Source organism: Furipterus horrens, unplaced genomic scaffold (genome assembly GCF_987537825.1).
Source record: "Furipterus horrens unplaced genomic scaffold, mFurHor1.1.pri manual_scaffold_5, whole genome shotgun sequence".
Taxonomy (NCBI): Eukaryota; Metazoa; Chordata; class Mammalia; order Chiroptera; family Furipteridae; genus Furipterus; species Furipterus horrens.
Window position 1 is genome coordinate 45,996,657 of NW_028327175.1, and position 21,677 is coordinate 46,018,333.

General features: G+C 39.2%; 1 protein-coding gene across 4 annotated transcripts in view; it reads left to right on the top strand.

The window, feature by feature from the left end:
- The window catches only part of ARHGEF28 (Rho guanine nucleotide exchange factor 28), a 283,144-nt gene that overhangs the window by 241,625 nt on the left and 19,842 nt on the right, over positions 1-21,677 (top strand). For 3 of the 4 annotated variants that reach the window (XM_090276382.1, XM_090276381.1, XM_090276383.1), the window contains 6 exons: positions 208-339; positions 3,716-3,816; positions 6,652-6,690; positions 6,785-6,832; positions 11,158-11,643; positions 13,009-13,309. In XM_090276382.1, the coding sequence (XP_090132508.1) occupies positions 208-339; positions 3,716-3,816; positions 6,652-6,690; positions 6,785-6,832; positions 11,158-11,643; positions 13,009-13,309 (1,107 nt within the window). The remainder of the gene's footprint in view (positions 1-207; positions 340-3,715; positions 3,817-6,651; positions 6,691-6,784; positions 6,833-11,157; positions 11,644-13,008; positions 13,310-21,677) is intronic. The other variant, XM_090276380.1, reaches the window with a different exon arrangement.

The following is a 21,677-nucleotide window of genomic DNA, read 5'->3' on the forward strand; positions in this document are numbered from 1 at the left end:
TATATATATGCATGTATATATATATATATACACATACAGGGTGGGACAAAAGTATGATTATAGTTGTGAGTATGCAAAACAGAGATTATTCTTGTATTATTTATTAATTATGTATTATTTTCCATATGAACAACTGTAAACCTACTTTTGCCAATGCTGTATATCTATGTTTATTTTTATATTTATTTTTGTTTTCCTACTTCTTAGCTGAGAGCCTACAAATTGCAGTGAAGGCCTCCCAGGTGGGCGATACATGTCAATCATCTGAGGAAGGGGGTGGAGAATCTGCCCTGGCAGATGCGCCCAGTTCTCATGATGCACCAGGATCGCCTGCTGCTTGTAAGTGAAAATGCCTTTGCAATGAGCCTGCACACAGTCCCTGGAGTGTGTAGTGGTTACATAAAATAAAGTCAACGACTGTGTTCCTATTTGAAGGGGACTTAATGTATTTTTTTAATTTTGAAGACAACCTGAGAATAAATACACTAGCCTCTTTTCCGTGTAATAATAACACTGTTGTGCCAAGGACAAGGACTTAAAGAATAGTTAATTGGTGGGTTATACTGCTCTGTTGCCCAGGCGAGCTTTGTACCTTCCCCCAGACTTACTGTCTCTTTTTTATACAACTTATTGAATACAGTTTTGAAAGAACCTTTCAACTTTTTTGGTTGTTTTTTTTTTAAGAAAGGGTCCCTACAGTTCTTTAGAGAACAAGTCCTTTAACTGAATCTGCTGTGTATCAATGGAGAAAACATAACCTAGAGAAGTAGAAATACACACACCTACCCACAAAAGGTTTGTTGTGTGGTTAAAAGCAGTGGATGGACCTGGATAGTATTATGCTGAGTGAAATAAGCCAGTCAGAGAAAAACAAGTACCATATGATCTCACTTATATGTGGATAAATAAATAAACTAACTAACAAAATAGAAATAGACTCATAGATACAGAGAACAGACTGACAGCTGTCTCACGGGTGGAGGGTTAGGGGCTGGGTGAAAAAGTGAAAGGATTAAGCAAAAAGAAAAAAGAAAAAGAAAACTCAGACTATACAGATGTTGATTGCCAAAGGGAAGGGCAGTGGGGTAGACAGAGGAGATTATGGGGGGATATGTGGTGATGGAAGGAGACTTGACTTCGAATGGTGAACACAATACAATATACAAGGATGTATTATAGAATTGTACCCCTGAAACCAATATGATTTTATTAATTAATGTCACCCCAATAAATTCAATTTAAAAAAATCTTCAAAAGAAAACTGAAAAGAAAAAGAGAGAAAAAAAAAAAAAAAAGCAAAAGTGCCAAAAGCTTCTTGATCAATGTTGTCATAACACCAGCTCAGGTCAGAATTTATTTATTAAAACACCGTTTCAGTATATTTTAAATACAGAAAAATAGAATGTAGAGAATTGATTTAGGTAATTCTCTGAACCTAATTGTACTATTATATGTATAATGGTAAGCTAACTATTTAATTCCCCAAAGGTTACTGAGATAAAAGCATAAAAAAGGTACTTAAAAATATTTTTTCAAATTATGTTTGGGTGGTAAAAACTGTACTTCCACCAGGTCTTATATGTCTTTTGTAGCTAGAGATTGGAGGGTTAAACGTCTTAGAATTTCTCTACAGGCTTTCCTTGGTTAATTAAGATATATGGAAGCAGCACAGTTTTTATTATTTTCCCCTCTTAAGTCTGCTTTATCTAATCCTATGGGTTTCTATTTTCAGAATGTGCACATATGTTTTTCATTTCAACACAGCCCCGATTCATCAGGGGAGTTGTACTGCCCTGGGTGATTTCCTTTTTAAAGAAGAGCCTCATTATGCCATTGAGGAAGTTCTATCTAAAAATACATGCAGGGCTCTGCTGCTCTTGAACTCACCCCGACAGCTGGGCGGGGCTCTGTCCTCAGCTGCTCAGTGCCCAAGGCAGGCAGCACCTTTCCCCAATACAGACCAGGCAGTGAAGGTTCTCCCAGTGGGGATCCACATCTCCCATGACTTGGGAGGGTTCCCAGGGACTCCCTTGGCATCTGCAAGGACCTCTGAGGAGCTGTTTACAGTGGCCTCATATCGGGATTCATGTAGAGGAGGGGCAGGGAGCCCTTGGCGGGGTCCTGTACCCCGAAGACCTGTTCAGCTCTGGGCTGGACTGGAACATCGTGCTACAAGAGTTGGATTCTCTTTATAAAGTTGATGGGGACGAAAATACCATTCCTAAGTGAGAATCTATACCTGAAAGTTCCGTTCTGGGTTTGACTTTGAGGACAGTGTCCTTCTAAGTCAGGGCCATGTCAATTGGAAGTTATAAACCAAGCAAGTCCCTGTGGTTTTAGTCCTAGACACACCTAATCAGGTGGACGAGAGTGGTCTCCTCCCTGTAAGATTCTGGACACCCTCTCCTGCACTCTGAAATTGAAGACAGGAATAAAGGGACATGGTCTGTATTCCATTCTCTGCCTTCATTAGACCTATTTGATGGTCCTCATTTCTATGAGGGGCAAGAGCGAGTGAGAGGCTGATTCTGTTGGTTATGCTTTTGGCATCTCTCTGAGTTAAGAATAATACCCAATAGTGGAACCAATTTTTTAATGATAGAAAAGTCTCTATAAAATGTCCCTTCACTGTAAGTGAACAAGCTTTGACTGGCTTGGGCAAAATGTACTGAATTTTTAGCTAATATAATTAGAAGTTGTTTCTGCTTAAACAAAAACTTCTTTGTAATAGAGGACTCTCATTTACACAAAGAGGAGAAAAGTATTCCCTTTATCAGAAATAAAGTTTCAAGATGGCACTGGGGGAAAAAAATATAAACAGTGTCACAACGTGAATATCTATTTCACGGGTCCTGACTGGACCTGGTCCCAGTGGAATTCTGTGTGTGAAATGGCTTTAGAAGGTCTAGTTTTAATCAGTGTAAGGTGGGCATAATGTAAGTTTAACTGAGTTCACGTGGGTAAAGAAATAAAATCCCACCAACAGAGATTTAATGAATGAAGTGAAATCTGTAGGTGGTACCTAAAAATATTTCTGGACTAGAAATATTTCTATGTTTTTGTAGGTTAAATATATAACACTTACAGTATTGTAAATTTAGAGCATAAAAAAGTTGTGTGGAAAAAAATCCACTTGGAAATTGTTTTTAAAAATCAGTTACTTGGAGATAGGGACAGGCGAGGTCATAAAGTGTCAGCCACCTTCCCCTGCTCAGAATGATGACCCATTCCTGACTCCTTCCTCCTGAGCCTTGTTTATGGTCTGCTGTCTTGTACCGGCCACCAGGGAGCCTTTTGCAGTCCTGTGCCCTTGGACTGGGGCCTCCCAGCCCTTACTTGGCTCCTTGGCGCCTGTTTTCAATTTCACCCTCCCCAAGCGGCTTCTTTCTGTTAGTGAAAGTGAGATGGAGAATCTATCCTCTCTGTATCACCACCATCACACAAACACCTCTCTGCAAGAAAAGAAGACAAATAAAAAGATGGACGATAATGGATGCAGTTTGTCAGTCTGGTATCTATTAGCGTGTAAGCTCCCTGGGGGCAGGGTCTCTGCGTTGCTCTGCGCTGTTTAGCACCTCATAGGGGAGTGTTTGATACATGTGATTTTGTGGTGTTCGTTATGGAAATATGGGTCAGCTGTGTACAAAAGAGCCCAGTCTGCTGGCTGATGTGTGATGATGTCCTTTTTGTTTCTGTCTCAACGGTGTGCTTCCAGCACTAGTCACAGAAGGGACAGGAGGAAGAGGCTGTTGGGATGTGGATCCCGGGACCCAGGGTGTGGGAGCTGACTTGGCGGTCTCTGATGCGGGGGAGAAGGTATTGTGAACTGATTTGTTAGTAAATGGCACTGGTTGCTTTGTGTAATGAAATAACCTGAGGTCCTGGTCTGTCCATGGCCGAGAGTGGTATGGATGTGTTTTCCCGAATTGTTTTCGAGTTCAATATTCATATTTATACTTTCTAACTTATTTCTTCTTCAAATGTTCTTGCTCTTCCTACATCATGTAGGTGTAAACAAAGAAACACTTGAAAAGTTATTAAAAAGATTTAAAACTCTGTTTATTTGTGTGTCTGCACTCTCTGCTGGTCTCACCTTCACTTTCCGTGCTGAAGCCTCTATCTAGCTTTTCACCCACTGCACTTAGCAGCTCTGGCCAAGGGGTGGCCCTCGGCATTGGAGCCTTTATACAACCAGGTGGCACTGAAGTGGCAGAAATAATTTTGATGTTCAAATATCGCTTGCCTCTCTTTCTTTCTTTCTTCCTTTCTTTCTTTCTTTCTTTCTTTCTTTCTTTCTTTCTTTCTTTCTTTCTTTCTTTCTTTCTTTCTTTCTTTCTTTCTTTCTTTCTTTCTTTCTCTCTCTCTTTATTTCGCCTCTTTTTTTTTGACGTTCTGTCCACGTAAGTTATAACACTCTCCTTTAAAAATTAAATGTGAGAAACTTTCTATTAACTTCAAATGAATCCGAGGTGTCATAAATAGAGAAGGAATAAGAACCTTATTCTGGGAGGTGGCTAGTGGACCTCCCCAGGATGTCTGGGCTCCAGAGTTTCCCTTTATCTGAAATCCAATTAGGTACATTGCCAAGTACCGACATGTGTTAATATGGGGGATGACATATGTCATATCTTTGTATATGTAACAGCTTATATATTATATATTTTTGTACAAATATACAAATGACTGAGAAACGAAATCAAAAGATATTTTTTAAATCCATAGAAAAAGATGGCTATGATTGTTTCAAATTTCATAGGCTGAAAAGAAAACAGGAATTCAATATTGTACTCCACTTATTCTGACCGTATGCTTTCTACCTTATTTCTCTTAAAAATGTTCCTGCTTTCCATTCTGTTCAGTGGAGAAACTTCACTTTGAAGTTTGTAGCTTCCAACTGCTTTTACTTTATTAGAGAAAGGAAGGGGAGCGGGTTGCTTACTAATAGTTTTCTCTTGACGGAAAGCTGTGGCTGCCTCCCACCCTAAAGTCTTTTTCTTCCATGATTCAGTCACAGGTAAGTGAGATGAAGTGTCCAGATTCCTTTTTGGATAAACCTATCTGGAAAATTTGCCATTAATAAAGTGTTTTGATAAACTAAATGGACTGACAGGGCAAGATCACTGGAAATTAAACTTTCAAAAATATATAATGGATATTTTGTAATTAAAGTCCTTAATAAGGTAAGGTTTAAAAAATTTTTTTCTAAAGAATTAAAAAATTAAATTTGTGAGCCAAATGGCAAAATATCTGTGTTTAAATCACCGACCTAGCTATGGAAGTTGACCACAAGGTGGCGGACCAACTCCATGAAAAAGATGATGTTAGACATTCCTGTCTTGCATCAAACCTGGTGTGGTTCTAGGAAATAAGTAACCAGACCTAGCATAACTCAACTCATGTCCATGTTTCCAGTTTTTATAGAGTATAAAAATTATATATCAAATGATCTTTTTTATTACAAAAACCATGGAGTGTAGAGCAAGGAAAGAACCAGAAATGCAAAGAGAATTCCAAAACTCAGCCCCCGTTATCTTCCAGAGGGTTGGAAACAGATCTAATGACTCTAAACTTCGTTTTCTTTTCCATCTTCTCTCCTTCCTCCATTAGAGGTGCTGGCTAATAATGAAATTAATTGGCACTGTCGGGGAAGAGGTCTGGCTGGGTTATCAAGGCAGCGTCATCAGCCTGAACTAGTTGAATTTAACAAGTCCAATGATACCTGAGCATGAGCAACTGTGGTTTCCATTTACAGCTGCTCAGATGAGAGCAATGGGAGACTGTAGGCTCTCAGAGGGCAGGGAGTCTGATGACCTTCCACAGCATAAGGTGTGGAATACATACTGGCTGCCTGATATTTATTTATAGAATAAATAGGATAGAGTGCTGAATGCAGATGAAATTCTGCTGTTCACTGGCTTACATCCTAGTGAGAAAAGTCAGACAATAAATGAAGAGACAAATGTTCAGTTCAACTCTGGAAACTGGAGACCCTCACTATCCACATGTGCCCTTAATATGTGTGTAGAGAGACCCTGTCCCCCAGAAACAGATGGTCCCTGGTCTCATTCATAACCTCTGCCAGTGGTGATTCTATTAAGGCAGTCACGGAGGGTCCGGTGAACTCTAAGAGGTAGGATCTGGAGCAGGTCAGCTGAGAAGACCTCTTTGGGCCACCTCTGGGTCTGGTTTCTTCTGCCTACCACTGACTATTTGGACTTTGTGAATCTCAAACATTGAGGCAGGGGGCTAGAGACCAGGCATGATATTCTCTAGCTTCCAAATCTGTCCTGGGAGACAACTTCAACCCGGGCACAAGAGAGCTCAATTTACAGTGTGGTTTGTGCAAGGTAAATATTGTCACTTACTGAGAGTGTGCAGCGTTTCCTTACCATCATCCCTTGTTGTTTTAAGGAATGGTTGGGTGAAAAGAAACCATGCTTCTCAAATACCGAGCTTGCACAGAGGGGCTTTCATTAAGTGATTGTTCAGTTCTCTAGGCTTTGATTTCTGCGAGGGGAGACAGAGAGTCACTATAGAAGAGTTTAGAGAGAGCAAAGTGATTTACCCGAGGTCATACATTTGGGAACACTACAGTGCAGCTTTTCAAAAGTAGAGTGATTATTTATTTTCTTATGTTTTTATGTATTTTAGGTGGAATATAGAAGTTTTCCAGGTTCCTCACAGTCAGAGGTGAGCTAAGCATACCTTACGTATACTGCCATCCTCTATTTGTGGATAATAAATGCTCTTTCAAGAACTTGACACTTAGGATCTTATTTTTCAGATTATACAAGCGATACAGAATTTAACCCGTCTCTTATATAGCCTCCAGGTAACTACGCTCCTCTAATGTTTGACCTTGTGAATGTTTCTCTTAATGTAATTCACTTTATTTGATGATTCCCAGATTTTAAAAATTAGAATATTTGCGAGGCAGTGAATGACCTGAAAAGAGTGCCAACCCCCCACTGTAACTCAGCGAGATGTGTTGAACTTCACCTGGTTTTGTAATCATGAGGCAACACCACGACTACATTTTATACCAATCTCTTCTGAAACCATAAAACAGTTCATATCTTTGAAAAATACTGATGGATATGACCTGGCTTGAAGTTTACAATGAAACTCTTAGGTGAGTGGGGCATGACTTCACATTTTCTGCTGAAAACTCAAATTCACGCCTAGACTTTCTTCACTTCCACATGTTGGCCTTAGGCCTTTCGAGCAGTTAAATAATCCACATGCTCTTTCATTCTTTTGTTTGTTCACCTACCCAACATTTACTGAGTGTTCTCTGTCCAGGAACTATGCAGAGGGCTGAGCATACAGAGGCAAAGGACCACAAAGCCTGATGTCAGATGACTTGCTGTCTGTCAAGCAAAGGCAGGCATAGACATCACATTTGCATTTAGGATTATAGGTTTGGATGATCCCTTAGGCCATACACAAGAAAGGCTGAATACATTGAATTGCTTAATTTGTGGATTAAAAATATTTTTAAACAATATCAAAGCCATGGTTGTATTATAGACAAATTTGTAGAAAAATATGAGGCTACAAATCAACAAAATAAAATAACTTGTGATTCTAAAGAGAGTTATTGTCATGTTGGTGTACCTCCCTCCTGGTTTTTAGAATCATTCCACATGTAGTCTTGCAACATGAACCTTCCTGTGTCATCAGCCATTGTTCTATAGCACAATGTTTAATGGTTATATAATGATCCAGTCTATGGAATTTATCCAATTACTCATAATTCATTCTTTTGTATTAATTACGCTCTAGAGGTATCCTTACACACTAATTTCTTTGAACCTATCTGTGTTTCCTTAGGATCAATTATCAGAATTTTTTCTTTAGGTTTTTAGTAGACATTTCCAAAATAATCAATACCTCTTTCTACTTCTCAATTTGAAAACTGGTCAAAGTATCTAGTTATCTTAATTTTAATTTTTGGACTTCTGTTAATATTAAACTTTTTCCCTGCCAGTTTATTACCAGTCATACTTCCTATTTCATATCTGTTGAATAGTAAAAGACAGTAAAATTAAGTCTGACTTTAAGTTTTCACCAGAAAAAATGTAAAGTCATGCTACATTTGATGTTTTCTTATTTGTCCTTCAAGTGTGTCAGGACTTCTTTCTCTTACATTCTATTGGTCATCTGCCTAGTACCACTATCTTAACTATTAACATTTTAGATTACATTTACATATGTGACAGTGCTACTAGTTTCCTCTTATTACTTTTCTATGCTTACCTCTAAGTTCTTTCATAAGAGCTTTTGAATTACTGATAAGTTTCTTACCTTTCTACCAAGACTGTTAAAATCTCATTATACAGGGCAGGGCAAAAAGAGGTTTACAGTTGTGACTATGCAAAACACAGAGTTTATTCTTGTATTATTAATTATTGCATTATTTTTCATATGAGCAACTGTAAACCTAGTTTTTCCCTACCTTGTATTTATTAATTCAGTTGGGGAGAATTGGCACTTTCACAATAATTAGTCCTCTTTTCTGAGAACATGCTGTTAGTCATCTTTTATGCTCTTCTGGGAAACGTTGTGATTATCTTCAGGTAGGTACTGTTTTTTGTTGTTTGTTTGTTTGTTTTGGCTAAGTTTATTCCTAGATATTTGTCTCTTTGCTTCTATTGTGAATGGAATATATTTTACTATGTTTCCCCCATAGTGGTTGCTGATAATAAGGGTATTGCTTTTTATTTGTTTATTTTGCAATTGGCCACTCATTGAATTTTATTTTTTTAATAGATATTTTGTTGATTCTTTGGCATATTCCAAATAGAAAGTAGAAACTTGAAAATAATGTTATTATGACTATTTTTCAATAATTTTATCAGGTGTTTTTGTTTTTGGCTTACTGCTTTAGCTAGGACTTCTGAAAATATATTAAATAATAGTGGGGCTAGTAAGCATCCTTGTCTTGTTCAAGATTTAGTGGTAGTGCCTTTACTTCCTTACATTAGACATGCTGGTCTGGGGTAGATGTTCTCAGGGACTGGACTTATCATGTAAAACAAATATTCTTTCCTTTCAATTCTGAGAGGGGATATAGTTTGAGTATAGCTTATTAACTTTGGGGAGGTGAAAACATTGAGCATTCCGGCTTGTGTTGCCCAGTGAAAATGCTTACCAAGTTCTATCTGTTCTTTTCTACTTTGAATGCAGCCCTGAGTGGATTCAAGGTTCAGAAAAGCCAGGTGACCTACCTAAATGACCTAGCGTTTGCAACTCATTAGGTTGAAGCAACATGGGATTCTCTTAACCACAGTTTTGAGCTGGGCTAACGATATGGGCCCTGAGAGATTTCTGTTTGCGGCAGTCATCTCTTCTGAAGCTGAATTTCTCATGTATGATTGAAGTTTTTACATAAACATTTTTGAATCAGATGAAAATGAAATTTGATCCCTATGTTAGGAGAGCAGAGTTAGAGATCAGGTATAGGCAGAGCAGAAAGGAAACACCACAGAGTTACCCCAGCAAAGAAAAGTTAAGAGAGAGTGAGTTGGGAATTGCCCTAAACTTGAGAAGCAAATGCTATTCTCTGTTCTAATTATCAGCATTAAATGTGAAAATAAGTACTATCCAATCTTCAAGTTCCACCTCTATGTGAAGAAGAGAAAGGTCTTATCCCAAATGTTAAGTATGGTAGCACTTAGTCTAACTGTAACCCTTACACGAGAGCTGTCATTGCCTATGATAGTTTTAACGTATATAATATTGGGTTTTTGTTTGTTTTTCTATATTGATGTCCTTAAGATTTGTCAGAATTAAATGGTGATGTATAGTCTACAGTTTGTCTACCCAGGTCCTCAGAGTCCTGAATGACTTATTATTTCATATTTAAATATCAAAGTAATTAGTATCTATTCTCAATTATCGTTGTTCTCTTTATAATAGCTTCTAAAATACATTAATTAAATATTTATGTGAATTTGAAATTTCAAGAATTCTTTTCAAGTTTAAAACTATGGATTTCATTTCAAAAGATCCCAGTGAATAATTTTTTCATCTTATTCCAAGGCAATTACCAGTTTGAAATACACATATACCTTAGTTTTTTAACCTTCAAAGTTAGGAAACTGCTGATACAATAAAGAACTAGTGGTCAAATCCCCATCTTTACAGTGTCTGTTGAATGGTCAGTTTTAAAAATTCTTAGGAAAGAAAAATGTGACTTTATCCCTAGGAGAGTAATAATTTCTCATAATGAGTCAAAACACACACACATACCCAGTATGTGGCCATTTTCAATTTGTCCCTCTGTGCTTCTTTGCACTTTAAGTGGGAACTTTTAAAATTAAAAGCTTCCAAGGGCATTCACAGAGATCTTTTTGTTTGGTTTTGTGGAATCCTTCCAAATCTTGGCAATTATTTCCTGTGATGCTGCCAAAGTTTTTATAGGCAGATACCGTAACTCAAAATGTTTTTTTAATCTAGTTGGTAATGTCCTCTGGGCTTTAGAGTATCTGTGTCTCCTTAATCATTCCTACCTCCTGTTAGCAATCTATAAATGAATTTCAGTTTAGAGTTTTATGCATGATCTTCCTACTATAACACAAAGAAATAACAGTAACGAGACTAGCTTTACCACTTACATATCCTAAATATGATATTAGCTGCTATTCCTAGGCATTAGACTATAAAAAGATTACTTACTGGAAGTCTACAAGTGGTTGACTTTCATTTTTATGTCTTCATATATGCAATGTAGTTTAAGTAACTTCTGCTTTGAGACTCAAAGGATACTACTAGCTTATATAGATTCTTAACTTCTCATGAATTCTGAAAGCATGAGACGTAGAACAGGAATGCAATCTTGTGAATTTTTGTACTGAATTCTTATTCAGAAGGTTTGCTTACATAATATCTAAAACCCCTCAACAAAGCCCATTTCCAAAAGTAGGGTTTTGCTTTTGTGCTTTATTTCTTTGGCTATAAATTCCCAGGCCATACCACTGAGAAATGTAGACAAACCCACATGCAGTACAGAGGCTGGTCTTTGGAGGTCACTTAGGAAAAGGGCAGCAATAGCAAGAGAAAATAATTTGGTCATGCCTTTTACATTGAGATGTAGTTACAACCCAATGTGGAACAATGTGGAAGCCTTTTCCTTTTTCCTCTCTGCTCTGGCAGGCCGCCTTGACCATTCAGGATAGCCACATCGAGATCCACAGGCTGGTTCTGCAGCAGCAGGAGGGCCTGTCCCCAGGCCCCTCTCTGCGAGGCAGCCCCTTCCTGGACCAGGACAAGTCCCGCAACCTGGAGAAGCGGCGTGAGGAGCTGGCCAACCTCCCCAGGCTGCAGCACCAGCTCCAGCAGGACCAGCGGCGCTGGCACCGCAGGTGTGACCTGCAACGGCGGGAGCAGGCGGCCAGGGAGAGCCTGCTGCAGGAGCGCGAGAGGGAGTGCCAGTCGCAGGAGCAGCTGCTGCGGAGGAGCCGTGGGGAGCTGGACCAGCAGCTGCAGGACTACCAGCAGGACCTGCAGCGGCTGCGGGAGGGCCAGCGCCAGGTGGAGAGGGAGCGGGAGCGGGTGCGCGCCCAGCAGAAGCTGCTGTGTGGCTGGAAGCACTGCCGGCAGAGCAGCCTCCCCGCCGAGCTCCCTCCGGGAAGCACGGAGGTACGATCTCCCGATCTCCCGTGCGCGCCCAGGCAGAGAGCAGGGCAGCTCCGTCAAAGACGGGTGCATTCGTGGCCGTCCTGTCTCTTTGTTCACAGGAGTTACTCGCTAGGCAGGTAGCAGAAGCTGGAAACGTTCTGAGACAATGAGTGTACATTTTGATTTGATTTGAAATACGGAAGCTGGCAATGCGTAGGCCCTGTTTGATCGTGGGCTCATGGTAGAGGGAAATGCCCTTCCCCAAGAAAAGGAAGCCACAATGGAGCTGTCCCAGTTAGACGAGGTTTGTCCTGGGGGCACACTCACCGTGTGAGCAGGCCGTCTTTCCTGTAACTGAAGGCCCTCTTCACATGATCTGGTCTTAGACTTGTGTACAGGTTTACCTCTTAGAAGATCAATTAGCTACTCATGTGCATGATAGGTCCTGAATTTCGCAAGTCAAATGTTATTCCGTTATTCCAAGCTTACCATCTTTTTGTCAATTTGGCATAGTAAATTCAAAATCCCCTTTCCCTAATAATGTTTAACACGAGTGTACTGATGAAGGTCTGGGCAGACTAAAACCTTTCAGAAGATTCTGTGTTCCACTTACACCCTCTCTAACCATGCTTGCCAATTCCATTTGTCCCAGGAGTTTACTTTTCTGTGTTATGTGCACATATATGTTTTTGTTGATAAGTACACGAAGTTGTAAAAGTTGATAAGCTTATAAGAAAGATCTGTTGAGCCCTGGATCAACCAGTTGGAGTGTCATCTTGTCCATCAAAATGCTGTGGGTTTGATTCTCGTCAGGGCAGATACCTAGGTGGCGGGTTCGATCCCCAGTCAGGGTGTGTGCAGGAGGCAGTCCGTCCACGTTTCTCTCTCATATCAGTGTCTCTCTGTCTCCTGTCTCCCATTTCTTTCTCTCTAAAATCAATAAACATATCCTTGGGTGAGGATTAAAAAAAATAAAAAAAGGTTTGTGGCATCTGACTTTCCTTTCAAGTTAGCTAAATTATATTTATTGAAAATACATATATGCATGAATATGTTTTTATCTTTTTTATTTAGCAAAAGTTCAATAAAATGCTGCTCTCTCGAAAAGTGGAAACATTTGAATGTCAGAGAGCACTACTGCTTATTTTATTGTGTGTGTGTTTTTTTTTTGTTTTTTGTTTTTAAGATACGCTGTTAACAACAAATTGAAGTTTTTAGTACTAGCTTATTAAAAGGGAATGGGAGGAAGGAGTCAAGGGTAATATTCTTCTTGACTTCATGCTTATTAAAATGCTGACTGCTGAATTCTATTAGGAATAAATGCTTGATAAAACTTGTTCAAATGCCTGGAAAAATTGTTGTTGTTTTTTAAATTTTCCTACATAGGTAATGGAACTTAATCGATCCGAAAGTTTACGTTATGAAAATTCATTCTTCATCAATGAAGATTTAGTACAAATGTCATTTAACACTTCCGACAAACCAGCTCCATCCACCACCCACCAGGATGCCACTAACCCCCTCCGTATATCTAATCCTGATTCGGTAAGGACTAGTAAAAATCAAGTAGACCTCAAGACGGACGTTTCTCAGCCCTCGTGTGTCAACCATGAACTGTGGACAGCTGCTGAGTCCTGTCATCAGACACCCCCTCTCCACCAAAGCAGCGAGGATTCTTGTAAAAATGGTAATTAACAATTTAAGCATCATCTGTGTAGTTTCAGCAAGAAACTGTGTCTCTGAAAGGTTGGCTCTTGTTTACAGTGAATCAAAGTAGGCCCTAGAATGGGAATAAATTGGTGCTGACGAGCTGGAGTTTGTGGCATAAACTTCTCTTTGGGGAAATCTGGGGACTGCCATCACTTGGGAGCAGCTAGACAGGCTAGACCAGGGCTGAAGGGCCTGTAGGATACCAGCACGCTAGGAACAGACAGGGTTCTCAGGCCTGTGGATAACAAGAACTTCCTCCTAAAAGTGAAGCAACTTGCTATTTACTCCTCACAGTAGACCCTGCCACATCCAGATACACATGTTTGTTGACTCTCAGAAATAAAAGATATGGACTGGCTTTGCGGTAGGACTTTATTGTCTATCAGGGCAACTTCCTGTATCGTTAGTAAAACCTGTACTACTATTTAACACCCCAAATGAAACTGTTAACATCATTTGTTGTTGTAAAGGAAAGTGTTGTCTCCATAAGTACCTCGCAATAACAGAATTTGCTAATCCCATTAAAGCATTTGCCAAATATCAATGAAAGGCAGCTCGAGTTACCAACTCCACATGAATCCAAATGATTTAAATTTAAGTCTATTATAAATTGTTTTCCATGGGGTATGAGGTAGGGAATGAGAAGAACTTGAAACCTCTCTGCCAAAAAACAGATGGCATGCAATAGAATAAACAAATGGCTGGCCACATGGACATGAAATAAATCACCAACAGCAAAATGTTTCAGAAACATAAAACAAGCAGCAGTATAGAGATCTTCAGAACTGTGCACAGATTTGCTTCCATGCTTGATATATATTCTTAGTTTGTCAGTGGGGTAGTTTTTCAGCAGTGGAAAGTTTTAAAGGTATTCAGCTTCTATGAGTCGTTATTACTAATCTGAAAGATGTTGATTTGTAGAAGCGGATAATTCTTTATCGTCACGGCAATAATGTACCTATTTCTTGTCTGCATGTAGGAGAAGATGAAATAGTATTTTAAGGTATCATTTAAAATATTTTTTAAATAAAAAAGATACAATGGAATAGTTCATTGGGATTAAGTAAAATGAAAAGTCATTAAAAATTTATAAAATGTAACCACTTTAATATATTATTTTGCAACTCTAGCATGATGGAGATCACACTGCAGAATACTTTTTCTAGGTACATGTTGCTTTGCTGTTTTGATTCATTAACTTGCTGTTTCCAGTGCCTCAGATGTTTTTGTCAGTGTGGTTTTCCATACTTGCTGTGGTATAATTCAAAAACTCAGTTTGAGTTAAACCACATTCAGCTTTTGTTTAAAAGAAGTCTTTCTCTCATACTTTTTGTATATCTCCCATCTCTTTCTGTTGCCTTGTGCCTCAAACTAGAAAGCTTTAAACATTTGGCAGCACACTTGCAGGAGATAGAGAATGTCCTAAGCAAATAAACAGTGATTATATACAAAACCAGCCTCTCCACATGTAAGGAGTTAGATACAGCCAAGCGAAATGCTGCGAAAAAGCACATCTGCTTCAGATATGCTGTGTCCAGTGCAGGCCGAGGCCACTCAGGGCATCGACGGAGGACAGGAAAACCAACTTGGGCCTCAATCTCTCAGGAACATCCTGGTGTGTGCAAGCAGGGATTAGCTCAGAAGTGCAGCGTGTGCTGTTAAATGCTGGAGTTTTGCGACTAGTTGGAAACCCTATTCATGTTTGTTTACCTAAGCATGATAAGCAGTTCCTGGAGAAGAGAAAAGCAAGTCAGAGATGAGGAGGTGATAGGGGAGTGGAATGAAAATTGGATATATATTCTTAAGAGGCTTATCAGACCCAGATAAAATAGTTCGAACCATGCCAGAGCCTTCATATGATTGAAAGCACAAAATACTCCCCTGATGTTGGTCTGTGGTAGACTCTGCCAGTGCTTTCCCTGCATCATGTGGAGTGGGAGCTGGGCTGGGAGAAGCAGGCCCAGGGTGTGTCAGTGGCGGGGACAGTACTTGCGCTGGAACCAAGGGCAGGGCAGTGCCATTGTCCCCTGCTTCCACACTTGGCTGCTGCATCTTTGGGTGAGGGGCCATCAGTGACCACTTCTGTGGGCCCACAGGTCACAACATTCTAACTAATAAAATCTGTCTCTAGTATTCTTTTATAAATTATTTTTCATCGTATTTTTTTTTCCATTACCATTTATCCCCCTTTGTCTCTAATACTCTTGGCTGATGTTTTGTTAAATGTGCACTTAACCATGACTTCATTAATGCTGCACTGAAGGTTTCACCTATGGGCCCTCCCTAAGGTCGGCTGCCTTCAGGTAGCTCCTTCCAGATTGGCTTGCTCGATTGTCAGTCCAGCGCTGGCTGCACAGGACCTGCTCATATCAGGGGCCATGTGAATTTCTGGAACAGTATAAGCCAGATGGAAAAAGTTGTCTGTAAATAAAATTTTCAAATGTGTTTTTCTGTCACCTCAATTGGAATTGTCATCAGTTTGCTCCACCCATCCTCACCAGATGCTTCCCTGAGCTCCTTGTGCTCTGGTTGTAATTGGTGTTTAAATGGCTCTATCACCACCACTGACACCAACAATTATATGACACTTGCCAAATTTCAAGCAAGGCACTAGGGTTTTATATGGAAAGACTCATTTCATGTAACAGTACCTAGAGATGGTTCTGTTATTATTTCTATTTGAGAGGGGAAACTGAGGAGAGGTTCAGAGACTTGTCCAAGGTCACACAGCTACTAAGTAGCAGAGCCAGAGATGGAAGTGGGGAACACGGCTCTGGAGTTCATGCTGTTCACCGTTACACCATGAACTGTTGACTTCTAGAAAGCGTGTTTGAATTATACTTTTTAAAGAATTTGGAGTAGAAATAGAATAAACTCTGTTGTAAGGCCTAGCAAGATGGTCACGATTAAGAGCCAGGGGTGGTGGTTATTTTCTGTCCCTCCCTTCCTTTAATATTACCATTTGGAAAATATTTCTATATCTTTTGGATTGCAGTGGGCAATGCTTGCATGGGTTCTGAGTATCTGCAGATATCATAAATACCCTTCAGCTTCACTCTTCCCAGAAGACATGTTTTTCTTAAGCATAGTGTCTATAATGATGCCTAATGATAGCCCAGTCTTATTTGTAAATATTTTTTGAGGTAGCACTTTAAAGAACTTCCCTATCCAGTTTTGGAAGTTGTTTCATAAACAGAATCATTGGATGTTTGAACATTAAATCCAAATTGGTATTTGGTTTTATTTATGGAGGAAGAGATGGTTAATTTAAGAATTTAATCTGCACTCCTCTGAGGGACAATAGCCAAGAGTACAGAAAATGTGAATTTAATACAGTCCCTGTAAGATAATTGCTATGTAATTGACCCCATGAAATTTTCAACTACATTCTTCTTCTTAAAGGCAAAACAAACAAATAAATACTTTATTCCTATGAGATTTTTCCTTATAGCTTTAGAATTCTAGAACTATTTAGTCAATGTATCTATTAGTTTATAATGTTTGCATTTTTCATTAGTCAACAGAGGAAACACTTTGTAGTATGAAAATTAACCTGAAATCTTCTTCGTCCCCATTTCAGTTCTATTTCCATCTGTAGGTCAATATTTGCAGGTTACCTTAAAAAGTTTCTCTTCGATGTAGTTAAAGCATTATTGTTTTGCCATGCATGTGATAAGATTTAAATCAAGAGCCAAATTTTATGAGTTAGTCATGTAGATATTAGAAAAAGATAATAATTTTATTATGTTAGAATTCCAAAACACTGTTTCCCTTTACTACATATTTGAATCTGGTGCCCACCAAAATGTTTTCAAAATTCAAAGCATTGTATTCAGAATATTTCATCTTGGCAATGATTTTTTAAAAATATAGACAGCTGTGTTGGACTTAAAATGACTTTTTTTTTTTTTTTTAATATGGAAAGAAAATAGAAAATTTCCAAATGAAAAGCAATGCTGTAGTTAGTATTTAAGTAAGTCTCTAAAAAGTGAGTATATGATCATTTCCAATGTTTTATAAATATTCCATAATTCAGAAATGGTACCTTATTTGTGTAATCTGTGTGGAAAGAAGCTTTGCCAAAGACCTTTAGGCAGTTTCCCATAAAACTGAAACTGGCATTAGATACTATAAACCTCAGTGACAAAGGTGTATTTGAAAAGGGGGCTGTATTCATCTGCTAGTGCTGCTATAGTAATGTACCGTAAGCTTGAACGACAGGAATTTATTTCCTCACAGTTTGGGAGGCTGAAAGTCTGAGAGCGAGGTGTTGGTAGGGTTGGCTTTTCTGAAGGCCTCTCTCCTTGGCTTGTAGAGAGGCCTGTCTTCTCTCTGTCTTAGAATGGTCTTTCCTGGGCATGTCTGTGTCCTAATCCCATCTTCTTCTACAAATACCATTCATAATGGATCAGGGCCTACCCTAATGACCTTGCTTAATTAGCTCTCTGAAGGCTCTATCTCCAAATACATTTCAAGGTAATAGGGGTTAGGCTTTCAATATGTGTATTGGTGGTGGTGGGGGCATACTTTAACTCTTAACATAATGATTATTTTTCTCATTGCAATAATTGTAGGTGTTATGATGACTTTAAGTTTTTTTAATAAATGTACCAAAGTTAAACTATAATTTACCTACATTGTGAGCCCCCCCCTTTTTTTACTTGTTTAGGGAAGTGAATTAAACTTTGTTAAAAAATGACATAACAGTAAAATTGTGATAAATATATACATCTATATGTTTATTGGTATAGGTGTCTTATCAAGCTTATGTCAACTCATAGAAATTAGGGCAGAAAATATTGAGTCTGTAGATTCATTAGGCTGTATTTCCAAACCTAGGCCTTAATTAGGAGCTTTGGGAATACTGAGCCCTCTTTATGATTGGGAAGGATATTAGATGCCTGTATATTGGATTGCTCAAATGAAACCAAAGCTGAATGGTCGGAACATTTGTTATGACATCAAATTATTATTTAGATATATTTATGGGATTTTATAAAAGTCAAAATTAGGAAATCATTGGGCAACTCTTTATCATCTAGAATCTTGACTGGCATTTTGGGTAATATTTTAAAGGAAATGGTAATATTGCTTGCTCTCAGTAATCTACATCCTGACAAGAGTGTAAAGGATTGGGCTCAAAGGCTTACTTTTAATCTTTCTCACTGACTAGTGTAGATGATTGACTCTCCTTTTGCAGATTTTGTACCAGGAAAGGGAAACATGCCATTTGCTTGTAGAGCTTGGTGAGCCACAGGTGCTGACTGCCAACTTCCTGATTGCATAGTTCTCTGGGGGCAGATTGACTGTGGGAGCCAGCTGGGCCAGGGCCATCCCGCCTCCGCTCACAGAGGCCAGTACACAGCAGGAGGGCAAAACCAGCAGGTGGGTGGACTCGGAGGCAGCCAGCCAGCCTGTTCATCCCCACCCTGGGTTCTAGTTTGGTTTGAACAAGCTGCTGAAGTAGGAGTCCACTCAGTACAAAAGATTCCAGAGGTTAGGCCTGGCCTTGGGTTTCATCCTTAGTTTAAAACATGAAAAACATGCATACATACATGAACATATACACACATATATGTGGTCTGTGGGCCACATACTAGACTGCTCTAATACAGTGTGGCTTTTATTCTCAAAGTGATTAAGGGTTGGGCTTGGAAGGGAAGTTTATAATTATTTACATACCAAACATACCTAAAGGATAAGGCATGCCGAAACTGGCAATGGAAGCATTGCCCTGTCCACACATCAGAATCTAGGGACTGTCTCCTTCCTCATCCCTGTGTCTATCCGATCATGGAGATTCCAATTTTAGGGCTCAGTTAAAATATGGAGTGTTCAGCTGAGGACTGTTATTTTATGTTTCCCTAAGAAAATATGACCATCTGGTTCAGTGGGTGGCAAGCTTTTTCTTAAAAGGACCACAGAGCCAATATCTTAGTCTTTTTGAGCCATCAGGTCTTTGTGGAATATAGTCAACTCTGCCACTGTAGCTTGAAAGCAACCACAGACAGTACATCAAGAATGAGGTAAAATTTATTGATAAAAACAGGTGGCCTTATGTTTTTTCTCTCTACTTATATTGAGGAGGTTATACTCCTTCTGGTTTGGAAATGTCATCCCTATTATTACCTTGGTAATTCAACCAAAGGTGGATTACCAATGTAATATCATATAGCACTTCAGGTCATTCAAGAATGTATCTGAATTCCTGTTCACATTTTGCTCTTTACAATGATTTTGTGAGTTCACGTCTACTGTCTGTTTTTCAAATAAGGCAACTTTTCTCTTCCACTTTTTAGTCTCTGTGAAAAAAACAAATTTAGAAAAATGAAGTTGAATATACTGGATGGAGTTTAAAGGCCAGTGGCTTAAAACTTGTAGAGACTTTTCCCCTTAACTCCAGCTCCAAAGTCCTGTGATGGTGTTATGGATGGCATCCTCTACCCATGACACTAATGCAAAGATACCAGGGGTGGGATCAGTGGCTAGAACTGGCTATGAATTGGGGCTTTCGGAAGAGTGCAATGAACATGGGAGTTCTTCTGTTCAGAGGTTCTCATTTGGTAGGGCTTGGCTGAGGCCTGCAGATTTCTGTTCCTAACATGCTCTTTAGGAGATTGTGAAGCAGCCAGCACTCATCCCTGCACCACCAACCTGGGCTTGAGGGCAGAGAACCTCAGTTCAAACACTCAACTCAGGCTCTTGTGGCTGCCTGATTCCTAGGCCTTAATTCCCCGTCTGTACAAAAGGGAAGGAAATGTTAAGAGAACTAAAAACAGAAAGAAAAAAAAAAAAAAAAAAAAGCCTAGCATGTCCTGGGAACCAATGAACCTCAGCTTTCTTCCTTTGTACCTTCTGGAAATAATTCGTTTTAATTGTGATTCAGGGGTGGTATGCAGATAAAAATGAGGGTGCCTCCTAAATGTCAGCAGGAAGCCAATAGTTTAAAATATGATTGTTAAAAAGCAACTATAAATTGGAGACTATTTTACTCAGAGTGCAAATGTATTAGAACGTAAAGGGTAACTGCCTTTCTGTGTTGCAGGCGTTTGTTAGCACGTCACCAGAACTGTCCTGGGGAGGAAGGATGGAAAGCATAGCATTTTCTTCCATCTGTTCCTCTCTGTGGAGGAAGAAGTTACATCAGTCAACCATGTTTTCAGGACCAAATGTGAGAAATTTCTGGCAACAAGACTAAATATCTCAATTTGGGATATAGAGTGTCCGTATCTACAGAACGCCCAACCCTCATTGATTGCATTTTGTCAATATCGCCCCAGGAAACCTTCTAATGGCATGTGGATTCTTTGAGTAGTCTTCCCTACCAGATAGAAAATGTTGAGGACAGCCAACAAGAGTGTTTGTTCTTCAATGATTTCTCACTTTAAATTCTAAAATTGTGTTCTGGTTTATGACCTTAATCTCTCTTCTGAGTTTGGTTATCCTGAATCAGTTTCTCCTTGTTAGTCCTGGATAAACTGATTTAAAAAAAAATAAGGTTCAGAGTCACCAGAAAGCATGTCTTATTAGCACTAATCATAATTAGAATTAACGTGTAATAATTTACGTCATGTCTGTCTGCCCCAAAGTAGAATAAGCTTCATGGCGGTAGAGAACTACATGTGTCTTCTTTAATTGCTCTATGACAAGCATCAAGCACAGTGTTTGGCATACAGTGAACATTTGATAACTATTTATGACATGAATGAAGGAGTTAAGATTTGCCGTCTTTAGCAGATATGAAAACAACTGTGAGCTTGTGCCAAGCAGCTTGACTCTACTGAGTCGTTCAGAGAGGTTGAGAAAAGCTAGTGGAGCTATGAAGTGGGATGGTGGTTAATACAGGCAGGCTAGACAGGTGCCTCAGCCTAGCTGAGGGACTGAGCGAGTTTCAAAACTTTTGTAAGATGGGCGCAGTTAGACGGTGTTCTTCTTTTTGTTTGTTTATGTATTTATCTTTAACATCCTATATTAGTTTCAGGTAAACAGCTCGGGGCCAGACAGCTATATAAGTTATGAAGAGATCCCCCTGGTAATTCTAATACCCTTTGACACCATACATAGTTATTAATGTATTATTGACTATATTCCCTAAGCTGTACTTGATATCTGTGACTATTCTGTAACTACCAGTTTGTACTTCCTTATCCCCTCACCTTTTTCACCTAGTCTCCCCACTCCCTTCCTATCTGGAAACCCTCAGTTTGTTCTACCTATGAGTTTGTCTCTGTTTTGTTTGTTGTTTTCATTAGAGTCCACGTATAAGTGAAATCATATGGTATTTGTCTTTGTCTGACTTATTTCACTGAGCCTATACTAGATGATGTTCTTAAATGGCAGGGTAA